This window comes from Trachurus japonicus, chromosome 12 (assembly GCF_045865225.1).
Source record: "Trachurus japonicus isolate A0001 chromosome 12, Traja_1.0".
Taxonomy (NCBI): domain Eukaryota; kingdom Metazoa; phylum Chordata; class Actinopteri; order Carangiformes; family Carangidae; genus Trachurus; species Trachurus japonicus.
Window position 1 is genome coordinate 27,643,731 of NC_140918.1, and position 12,278 is coordinate 27,656,008.

Consider the following 12,278-nt stretch of genomic DNA (forward strand, 5'->3'; position numbering starts at 1 on the left):
GACAAATATTTACATCGACTCAAGGATGAATTACACTTTTGCGTAATTCATCCTTGAAGGTCAAAGTCCATGGTGACCTGTTAAAACACTTTTTAACCATCACTTCACACAGAAATGATCTCATAATTTCACACAAATGGTTATATTTTATATGAGTGAATAAACAGGGATGTAACCTGTAACTAGTCATTTTTACTACAATTAAATGGGGAACCTAAATTTACATCATGTTTAGATACAACATCAGCAAAGTGAGAGATTGGCATTGACGTCGCTGGCAGCCAGTCATTGTAATATCAAGGAAGGTGACGAGGAAAGCTAGAAACACTGTGGTCCTCTTTCTTACAAGACAGGGTAACAGGGTTGTGTTCACATCAGGTAACACACCATTTTCCAAAATCTCTGTCTCATCTCACACATGTCAACATATTGTCAAAACATGACCTAAAGGCTGAAGCTGTCATGGTTTGTCTCTTGTTTCCTGTTTGTAAAATTCCCCATGTCTTGACTTCCTGTGCTCTCCCTCCTGTGATACCTCATGTGTCTCACCATGTGTGTGATTGCTCCACCTGTGGCTGGTTTCTCCCTCCTGTATTTAACCTCAGTGTTTTCTCTTTGCTCTTTGTTGGTTTGTCTGTGTTCATGCCCTGTGTTCATCCACAGTTTTTCCCCTAAGAACCTTTTTGCAGTGGCTGTCTCACTGGTTGGTTGTCACAGTGCTTATTACGGCCACACCAAAGGGCGCTGTAACTTTAGGCCTGCCATCTGCTCATTTTGCATTAGCCAATTTGTGAAACATGCACAAAATATTCAGGTGAGGAGACATTTTATAATCTTTATGGGTCAGAGGATTTTTTCATGTTGGTGGTGTTTTTGTGTTAACAGCTTGTAGGTTATTAGTCATTTAAAATAAAACACTTATTAAAAAGTCAAAAGTAGTAGGCCTAGCTCTGTGTTTATTAATGGGCTATTCTTTTCGTTTCACTGCACCAGTTCTTTTAGTCTGTTTGTATTTTGTGTCCTGTTAAAAACTGACATCTGGTAACAGATAAGGGCTATTTCTGTTACTTTAGTTTTCCAGGTTATCACAATCCATTTTAATCTCTCTCTATGGCCTTACAATAAATCTGGGACTGTTCATTGTTAAGCTCTATGTCAGAACTCCAAAACTTTTGGAGCTATTAATTCTCCAGACCAGTTAACACTCATCATATCCAAATCATATGGTTGTCATGGCAGGGGAACAAAGGGAAGTTGATCTGAATCAAAGGTCTGATAGATTTATGACAGACCTGCACAACAGGACAAGTTAAAGTTCAGATCCTCTTCAGTCTTCACCAGTGTAAGTTTAATAAATCTATACCAAATGTTGTGTTCATAAAGATGCTCATTAACTTTTTTTTAACAAGGCTCATGAGTCATCCCCCCAGACTGTGCAGGACAGTGTTTGCTGGCAGGGGGAGTCCTCAAATGAGGATGAGACACGGTCAGGATGTGGATTCTCGCGATAGCGCCCCGCTCCCTCTTCACTCAGTGTGGCTCGTGGAAAGATGGCGGTGAGCAGCATCCGAGGCCGGACGTCACGCAGCGGTCGGATGCGAGGTGAGACCCGGACTCTGTGTCAGCGGGACCCGGGACCGGGACCGGGACTGTGTCTAAAGTGGTGTGTGTCTAAAGTGTGTGTTTGTGCCGACAGGTCGGAATGACAGCGGGGAGGAGAACGTGCCGCTGGATCTGTCCAGAGGTAGGTAGAACCACAGAACCATAGAACCATAGAACCTGGAGTAGAATCATAGAACATGAAATAGAACCCGGGACAGAACCGGGAGCAGCTGTTGTGTGTATGTGTGTGTGTGTGTGTCAGTCAGTCAGTCTGTCAGTCAGTCAGTCAGTAGCAGCATCACCGGCTGCTGAGCTGCTGCTGCTCCGTCCAGGTGAGCTCTGCTCAGGTGTGTGTCTGTCAGTGATGTCACACTCAGACTAAGTTGAAATAGTTTTATTCATTCTGTGGGTGGCTCTGAACTTCTCTTTAATCCACGACACTGTGACATGTGGCTCCACTGAGTTCATCTGTAGTTCTGGACATGATTGCATTACAACTCCTCACCTGGACATGACCCAGCACTCTTTTTAAACTATTCTTTAAAAAAGAAAAAGAAAAAAAAAAGATTTGAGTTTTCTTTTGTTCCCACTTTATTTATTTCTCAGTGATCCTCTGTCCTGGTAATATAAATAGATACATCAATATGCCACTGAAAAATAGATGAATAAATAAATTTGTAAAAAGAAGGAAGCTGCTCCTCTGAATGGCCATGATTTTTTTTTTATTATCCCTTCATCTTGAGATGACAAAGTCATCAAAGTTATGATTACTCTGTTAACTAGAATTCTATTGTGCCAAACCATTGTGTAGATGAAAACTTTTTCACCAACCTGTGAAGTGTCAGTCTATAACATGTGCACGTGTAAAGGATTTTTTTTTTTAACAATACAGCTATTTATGGTGACTTTTAATGTGATGAACTATGTAAATTATATATGAATCATCATAATACTTAATGGTTGATCCAACAATGGAAAACAAGTGCAATTTTAAATACATTTATGGAGCAACCATAACAGACACTTATGTTCTGTTGACAAACTGTTTGGACCCTCAATCCAGAGCCAAAGAGTTAAATTAAAAATTAAATTATGTGTGTTTTTGTTAAACATTAACAGCTGCCATGCTGCACCTAATGCAAACTGAGTTGACCTATTGAAGCTAAAAACATAATGTGCACAAGTAGAAAAACATTGAATAAGCACCACAGTGCACATCCCATCAGCACTGCTCAGTGTGCCTTGGCATGTGACAAATAAAACATTGCACTGCCATGAGCTACAGCTGAATTATTGATATTGCAAAACTGGAAGAATCCATTGTATCCCAGGTTTAACTTGTGGCTCAGTGACATGGTTTCTGTTTTTGCAATGGATTTTTTATTATTAGACAAAATTCACAAGAGTTTTGTCCTGAGGGTGTGAAAGCCATTTTTGTCTTAGCTTGCAGAGTCCTAACTATTACTGAATAACTGACTTTTACTGCTGTGATGTGACTTTATTCTGTGTGGAAACCGTTTACAATTTAAAACACTCGCACTGTCCAAAGTTCTCACGTTGTCGAGCTGTAAATATCTGGCTGAAGTTACCACAGTGGCACAAAAGGTTGATGAAGAGAGGTTTCCCTGCTCTGCCAGGAAAAGAATATCCTGTCTTTGTGCTATTAGTATAAATGCAAAGTATCATTTATATCTGTTTTTCTCTGCTGTGTTCATACTTTCATATAATACATTTTGACATAAAAGATTATACATATTTGTTGTCTTATTACACCAACAACCACTGCACAAACGTGTGTCATGTGTGTGTTTGTGACGGTCAGTGGTTACAGCCCATCAGGAGCAGTGGCTGACGCTGTAGCTTCAGCTGGACCAGTTATTATGTAACAAGCAGGAGTGAGTTGACAGACCTCACCTGTGTATGAGAGCCATCTTGCCTCACTGCTGCAGTGTCTGGTCCACATCTTCTGCTGCTTCAGCCCTATCCGTCTACATTAATTTGGCTTTGGTAATAATTATGATCTACCAGATCTAACCAGAAAGCACTCGTCTGATTTTTGTTTCCCCTCCTTCACACAGTGTGAGAGAGGACACTGCTGACCTTCATTTGATACAACATGAAATTGCTAAAGTACTTTGTTTATTTTTGCAGGGCCAGTGCATTAATTGACAGTTCTGTAAATGCACCAGTAGTAGTCAAAAATAACAATTTGTCAGACAGTGTTTTGTAATTTTAAGTATTTTATAGTATATTTTATTGTCAGCTGCTACATCATGAACAATGTTATCCTGCAGAATGTGTGGCCTGGTGGTTTGTGTGGGTGTGCCCTGGGACGGAGTCAGATTCCTGGCCTGAATTATTGTTTCAGTCCATCTCTGCTAACAATGGATGTTCCACTGCAGCTCAAACCATCATTTGGCATTTATACAGGAATACCTTATACTGATAACTATTTTAAAGGGATAGTTCAACATTTTGGCAAATTTGCCATTTGCCATAATCCCTATAGTTTTAGGAGTAGGTTCGTTACCTTTAATTGTCGGTGCAAGCTATTTTTAGAACAGCGGAGCAGAGCCGTGAGCTGCTCAGAGCTACGCTACGGAGGCTAATGGGATTTCGTGGTTTCCCTCATCAAATGCACAATCCAACAACTCCAAAACGCTCTGGTGGACAAGTTGTGACCTGCACATTCACCACGCTATGCGATAATAACGGAACGTTATGAGACAGAGTTGCTTTTGAGGCAAAAGCAGAGACTGCCTGCCCGAAAAACTGCATCCGACAGGAACACATCAGCTGTTTTGCATGAATTTACCTCGAAAACAACTCCGTCTCATAACGTTACTTTATTATCTCATAGCATGGTTAATGTGCAGGTCACAACTTGTCCACCAGAGCGTTTTGGAGTTGTTGGATTGTGTATTTGATGAGTTTGATGAGGGAAACCAAGAAATTCCTTTAGCCTCCGTAGCGTAGCTCTGAGCAGCTCATATATCTATATCTATATGTATGTATCTATAGGGATTTTGGCAATGGCCGAATTTGCCGAAATTTGAACTATCAGGACTGTCAGTAAATAATCCCTCTGTTGTGGGTGCCAATATTTACCCCCACTGAAAATGTTATTCCACTTTAATGTAGTCATTCTTTTTTTCTGTTGGATGGTTACTTCAACACAATGCTGTATAAAATGGAGAGAGAGAATCAATCACTTATTGTGAGGGGGGGCTATTTACCACAGGAAGATATTGGTGGTGTTTGTGACGTGCTCCTGTGACTAAAGACCATGCTGCTCTGCTGATTTCAGATCCTGCAAAGAACCTTTGTGAAATCCTTCAAAACATCGTGAAGCAGCAGGGAGTCTCCAACATGCGCAAGCTGGGTCACCTCAACAACTTTGTAAAGGTTTGTGGGAGCAACACTGAAACAACAAAGCCACATGTAGACATGTGGGGAGCATGGATGTGACCGGGGGCGGCCATTTGTAGCTACCAAAAAACCTCAGACAAGATGGTTTTGTCAATTGAGAACACTGACAATCTGGGTTACAGACACAAATGATACAAGAAGGTCAGTGGTTTACATTGATGAGTCCCAGATAGAAGCTCTAGCCTAGACAGATGGTTCCTAATACTTTGACAGTGGTAGTAAGGCCTACAGTGAGTGAGGTACATATGAATGTATCTATCTATTCCTCCATGAACGTTATATTGTAAATTTGTGAATCTCCACCTGTTTGAGACATTGTTGCTGATAATATGAAGCGACAGCGGGGCGTACCGAGGGCTCTAAACAGAAAAAAGTAAACTCAAGGTGATGTGCAGTGCTCTAGAAGTAGACAAAATTCATAGGACACTCACTTGCTAGAGCCAAAGATTTTTGAATAAAAGCTTTTAATAAGTCAGGGCATCTTACATAAAAACAATAGTAAAACGCTGACTGGTTTTGGCCAACACTTCTTCAGGGCAAGGCTGTAGAGAAAGCAGAACTCCAGGTAGAGGACCCTCATAGGCAAAATTTGCTGATAAAACTGATGCACTAGATAACTCCACATGGTTCAGGCTGAAGTAAAGTTGTCACTGTCTGTATCCGTGTCCACCACAGCTTCTCTGCAGTGTGGGCCACTCAGAGGAGAAGCTTGGCTTCAGCTATGAGGAGATCATTATTTGGTGAGTATTTGAACATGTTGGCTGAAGCTAACAGTTTTGCAGTGTTATTGATTCAGAGTCTGTCCTGACCTTCCTCTCCCAAGTCTTCGGTTAGCGCTGTTGAACGAGGCCAAGGAAGTCCGTGCGGCTGGACTGCGAGCTCTGCGCTACCTGATCAGAGACAGTAATGTGCTGGAGAAGGTGCTTCGGCTGCAGGTGGACTATCTGATTGCGAGGTGAGTGAATAAAACACTGAGGGAGGCTGACAGTTTAATAATTAGTAGTGAATGGCCACAAAGGTGAAGTTAAAGGTCCAGTGTGTAATAATTGGCAATGTTTATTGTCAAAATCTGAATATACTACCCATGAATATAATCGCTATAAAATAAAATTTGTTTGGTTTTCGTAGCCTTATTCCGTAGCCTGTTCTTTTATACAAGGGTCTTGCTTTAGAGAGTGTCGCCATCTTGCGCCGCCATGTTTGTATGGCAGCCCGAACGGAAAATCCAGCCAGCCAGAGAGTGTGTTTTGCGAGTTTCATGTTCATAAATAAACCAACAAAGAAGAAGGCAGAAGGAAAGGAGTAGGAAACAGCTGACAGATCGTAAAATGGTTTAGATCTTCACCTCATCGCATCATGCTCCTGAAATACTCCCAGTCATCCTAGTCGTGTTAAGTTTTTTTGTCCTCGGAGGCCACCGTCACTTTGCCAATGGGAGGGGTGAGTGCGAGCAAGTGAGCGCTGCAAACTAGAATCTGATCGCTGGATATCACGATTTCCCCCCCATTTTACACACTGGACCTTTAAGTAGTTTCTGAAAGTATTATAGAGAAACAATGGGCCCCCACAGATGATTAAAGGATCTGTATTTCAGTCTTATGGTGCCACTTTTAATTATTTCACCTTTGTTACTTAGGAATCATGTTTTGGAGATGTCAGTGATACTGTAGATCTGAGTCGGAGTAGTAGTTGGATGTTTCTTAGCACCTTGGGAGTCATAGTTTTAAAGGTGTACAGAAATGGCCTTTTGTCCTGTTTGTCGCGCCGAGTTGTCACGAGCTGCAACACGAGTTTACCCGAGTAAGGAAAACGAATTTGATTGGTCGTTATCGAGCGGGCGGGATATTCAAAGCTTGGGGCGAGCCCGAGCTCCGTGTGTGTGTGTCTCAGACGTTTGAATGACGGATTACGGATCCAATATCAGTGGCTGATGAATCATGTACAGGCTGACGTATAATCCGTGCGCCTGCATTATCCAATGCGAAAAAAAATACCTCACTTTCATCCCGGATTTACTCAAAAATAGAATTTTGCACAAAGTTTGGCCTACATCGTCTGAAAGATGAGTTATTACATTCATTTTATGATCCAGAGTGGGCTCAAATTCAATTTTCTTCTCTGTACACCTTTAACTTCAACAGTTTATGAAAGACTCAGTAATAATTGTAGCTGTGTCTAATTTAACCTCTTCCCACCTTGCAGCTGTATTGTGTTTGTGTATTAATAGATTTCATTCCCCAGTCACACCAGTCACTCTGTTCTGTCCCAGGTGTATAGATATCCAGCAAAGTAATGAGGTGGAGCGAACGCAGGCTCTCAGACTGGCACGTAAGGTAAGATCTACTCTTGCAAAGTATTCACATTGTCATAGCTGCTGCTGCTGCTGCATATCAGAAACAAAGGAGATGCATTTAGCGTGACCAATTATACATTCATCACTCTGGTCATGAAAGGCAAGAGGATCATTATGTGTAGGCCAACCTTCACAACATCTCTACAAAGCTCACCCTCAATACAATAAAGACTTCATCCTACTTTTAGCTTTACATTCCTGGGTTGTCTGTCCATCCCTTTCTTTTTCTACTGTATGATATCTTTTTACGCCTTTATTATGATAGGATGTGGCTGGCTTAATGATGACCTGATTTAGATTTTAATGGTCAAGTGTTAAAGTGTTGAATCTCAAGTTCACTGTGACCTCACAAAAACATTTATTTGATCCAATTTGGTCTTTTTAATGTGATTTGTCAAGGTGACCCACTGGGTTAAAGCATTAAATGATGGCCACACTGTTGGATGGATTGTAGTTCCACATATACTGTCGTGCTTCCTAAACTCTTTTATGTGTAAAACAGTTTTTTATTACTGTATATAATTAATGGTTCTAAATGTTTGCACAAAAGTCAGTGGGAATTCATGTGATAGTTGTTGAGACATTTCGCTCCAACCACAAATGTCAGCCTTGTTATGGTTCCAGAGGACAGGTTAGAGGATCACCTAGTCTGCTCCATTAGAACCTGTCCATCAAACAGCAGTGGAGATATTTCAGACTCAGAGAGGCTCGACAACATCCCTCAGCGTCTCGGTAAATAAACGTGACTGACTGACTGACGTGTCGGTGCCTCACACAGATGATCACGGTGAACGCGCTGCTCTTCCCCTCCTCTGTCACCAACTCTCTCATCGCCGTGGGCAACGACGGGCTCCACGAACGGGATCGCATGGTGCGGGCCTGCGTCGCCATAATCTGTGAGCTCTGTGAGTGAAAACAAAGTGCGCACATACACACACACACACACACACACGCACACAGACACAGACACACACAGCCATTCCCCTCCCCTCTGACGTCAGCGGTGTAACAGTGTTGGCAGAACTCTGTGTGGCCCCTTTATTCTGCAGCCTTGAAGAACCCTGTTGTGGTGGCGCAGCGCGGCGGCCTCAGCACCATCCTGAGGAGCGTGACCGACAGTCAGCTGAGTCGCATCAATGAAGCCCTCATCACCACCGTCCTGCACCTCCTCAACCACCCGCACACCCGGCAGTACGTCCGCTCTGACGTCGAGCTGGAGGTACTCGCGCTTTACACGCTGAAGATGTTCAGGTTAAAGGGATAGTTCGACATTTTTGACAAATTCTCCTATCACCGTAATCCCTATAGTTTTAGCAGTAGGTTCATTAACTTCAATTATCGGTGCAAGCTGTTTTTAGATCGGTGGGGCAGAGACGCGAGCTGCTCAGCTAACACACAGGGACACATGGTATTTCCACGTTCCCCTCATCAAACTAAAGCTGCGAGTTACGGAGGCTAATGGGATTTCTTGGTTTCACTCATCAAATACACAATCAACAAATCCAAAACGCTCTTGTGGACAAGTTGTGACCTGCACATTCGCCACGCTATGAAATAATAACATATTTATGTAACATTACACAAAGCAAAAACTTGGAACTACTTGCGCTTTTGAAATCACTCCGCCCTGCAGGAGTGTCTGGAATGTAGTTCCAGCTACATTTATATTAAATTTCCATGTTTATTACATAGCATGGTGAATGTGCAGGTCACAATTTGTCCACGAGAGCGTTTTGGAGTTGTTGGGTTGTGTATTTGATGAATTTGATGAGGGAAAGCCAGAAATACCGCGCACCGTGCAAAGCTCACGTCTCTGCCCCGCCGATCTAAAAACACCATGCACTGACAATAAAAGGTAATGAACCTACTGCTATGACTATAGGAATTTGACTAAATGTTGGAATATCCCTTTAACATGTGCGTGCGATGCTATTTATGAAACAAAGTGTCTCTGTTCCCCAGCAAATCCTGGCCCCCTACACTGACTTCCACTACAGACACACTCCTGACATAGCAGAGGGGCAGCTCAAGTGAGTCCCTCCAAGTCCCAAGCAGCACGTCACATAAAATCTTGTGTGTTTTATTTTTTGTTGTCATTAATGTTATCTCGGTTGCTTCCTCCAGGGAGGACAGAGAGGCTCGATTCATGGCCAGTAAAATGTCTATTGTCGCCTCGTTTCGTTCCTGGTCGGGTAAATGTTGAATTCAGAGTCTTCAAAACATTGTTCCCTCTGTACACTGTGTTCATGTCTGCACGCCTCATTAACATTTCATGGTCGGGGAGCGTGTTAGGATATTTGACTGTACAGTACAGTTGGTGCTGTGTTCCTCTGACTAACTCCACTTCACCTTGCAGGCATCATTAACCTCTGCAAGTCAAGCAGCTCTGGGATCGAGTCGCTCATTGGTTTGCTCTGTATACCAAATATGGAAGTGCGGGTAGGTGATTAGTACAATGCAATAGTCACACTTGTTTGCTTTGAAGGACACAACCTTCACCCGATAGCTAAAGGCGTGCGCTTCTGTTTACATAGGGGAGGATCTAAATTATTTCCGTGCCACCAAATACACATGCATGTGCTGTTTCGTATTATGTGTAATAGATTGGAAGGCTAGATTTGCACCACCTCCATTTGAGTCAAGTAACGTATAAAAGGCTTGAATCCTGAAATTCAACTGAAGCTGCAGTCGGAAAGTGTTTTATTCCGAGGACGGTTCTGAACTAAGTGAAATGACCTGGAAACAGCCACGATCAGAGCTGCTCCACTTCTCGACATGATAAGGAGCTTCAGTGCTTCCTGTCTCATCTCCTCCAGCGGAGGAAACACTGGGAACCTCTGTTACAAAAACAAAGGAGAAATTCCATCCCACAATCCCCTGCTGCAGCAACATTTAAAGCAACACAACGTCAAACCCACATAAATGTAGGAACAAGAGAGCAGCTGTCTTGTGTTTGTGACTTGATCTAGGTCTGATGGAAGTCCTCTCCTCATTTGATTGACTGAAACCTAAATCCATAAATATCATATTCATTATATATCCATAAATATCTATGTATTCTCTTTAAATCCAATTTGGGAGAACAAGCAGGTTGAGTTTTGCTGGTTTTCTGCATTAATAGTCATGAATGTTATCTGAGCTTCATCTGAGTCACAAGCACAGACACACACAGAGTCTCTGAGCTGATATCACACACTGAATTAAACATTCTGGGAAAAGAAAGTGAACATTGGATTTAACAAGTAGTGCTTGTCATCTTATTGGTCGTCTGGGAGTCGTCTCAGCTGCATGTCCTCTTCTAGAGAGAGACTGAGACTGAACACTGTGACCCCCTCAGCTTCATACTCATCAACTCCTCTTCATCCTCAGTCTGTCAGGTCTTTGTTGTCAGTCCTGGTTCATATCAGCTGATGTTTTTCTAAATGTCTGAGTGTTTTTTTAATGAGTCTTTCCCTGTCTGTCTGATGGTTGTTATGAATAGTTGATGCATTTTAATGCCAGACATGCTAAAAGGAGAGTGGCGACTGAGGTCTCGTCTCAGAACCGTGTCTGGAGCAGCGTCACACTGAGTGCAGCTCTTCAGTCAGATGAGCTGCACCTGACTGAAATGCTGTAACCACATCAGCTAATTATAACTGGCTGTGGATTATTTTTCTCATAAAATATATAAAAGATTTTAGTTTTTATATCCTATCGTCATGTGTTAGTCTGACGTACAGTGATCAAAGAGGTAAAAGCAGCAGCTCTAAAATATCTAAAAATATCATTTGCTCTTTTTTATTGTCACTTTGGTGTAAAGTCTGAGTGTCTGTCTGATTCCTGTACCAGCGGTGACTCTGTTTTCAGTGAACTGATCTGACCCTGTTAGATTAATTTTAGATTCACTTAAACTTTAGATTAAATTTAACTGCTAACCAAGTTAAAGTGAGACACTCTGAGTGTCCTGGTTGCTCACCCAGGGCCAATGTCACAGTGACATGTCAGACTGGTCTGCAGTGTCTGTCCAGGCTAACTGAGGCCTCAGACTAATGTTACCATGGTAACAATCAATGATATCTGCAAAGGGCAATAAGTACCCAGAACCGAGAAACATGGTGTTTTTAGAGACTGCAGATAGTTTTTTCCAAATCAGAGTTTAGTCTGTGTGAGAGCTGCAGGGATACTGTTTTTTGATCTGTCAGTCTAAATCTTGTGAATGCGAAATCTCAGTAGCAGGAGATATTCACAAATTATGACCCAATCTGACTGAAAGGTTTTTGAGGATAATGTGAGTTGATGACATTTTATATCCAGAAGGTCAAAAGTCAATGATCTGCCAAAACACGTCCAGTCATTATAACTCAGGAGGAGGAGAATGGAGATTACTTCCTGATACTTGGCTGGTTGGTGGAGGAAACAACCACAAGGAGGTGATTCTAGTCTTTTTAAAGGGATAGTTCAACATTTTGGCAAATTGGGCCATTGCCATAATCCCTATAGTTTTAGGAGTAGGTTCGTTACCTTTGATTGTCAGCACAAGCTATTTTTAGAACGGCAGAGCAGAGCTGTGTGCTGCTCGCTATGGAAGCTAATGGGATTTCTTGGTTTCCCTCATCAAACTCATCAAATACACAATCCAACAACTCCAAAACGCTCTGGTGGACAAGTTGTGACCTGCACATTCACCACACTATGAGATAATAACGGAACGTTACGAGACAGAGTTGTTTTCGAGGCAAATGCAGAGACAGCTTGCTGAAAAACTGCCTCCGACGGTTTTGCACGGATATACCCCGGAAAAAAACTTGTCTCGTAATGTTCCATTATTATCTCATAGTGTGGTGAATGTGCAGGTCACAACTTGTCCACCAGAGCGTTTTGGAGTTGTTGGATTGTGTATTTGATGAGTTTGATG

At 42.2% G+C, this 12,278-nt stretch overlaps 1 protein-coding gene across 1 annotated transcript in view; it reads left to right on the forward strand.

Moving 5' to 3' along the window:
• Positions 1-1,463: 1,463 nt before the first annotated feature.
• Positions 1,464-12,278, forward strand: part of LOC146977697 (rapamycin-insensitive companion of mTOR-like) — a 29,593-nt gene continuing 18,778 nt past the window's right edge. The window contains exons 1-11 of the mRNA XM_085794118.1: positions 1,464-1,602; positions 1,697-1,744; positions 4,910-5,007; positions 5,707-5,771; positions 5,855-5,986; positions 7,301-7,364; positions 8,163-8,289; positions 8,434-8,603; positions 9,347-9,414; positions 9,509-9,576; positions 9,741-9,823. Of these exons, the coding sequence (XP_085650244.1) occupies positions 1,551-1,602; positions 1,697-1,744; positions 4,910-5,007; positions 5,707-5,771; positions 5,855-5,986; positions 7,301-7,364; positions 8,163-8,289; positions 8,434-8,603; positions 9,347-9,414; positions 9,509-9,576; positions 9,741-9,823 (975 nt within the window). The 5' untranslated portion in view covers positions 1,464-1,550. The remainder of the gene's footprint in view (positions 1,603-1,696; positions 1,745-4,909; positions 5,008-5,706; positions 5,772-5,854; positions 5,987-7,300; positions 7,365-8,162; positions 8,290-8,433; positions 8,604-9,346; positions 9,415-9,508; positions 9,577-9,740; positions 9,824-12,278) is intronic.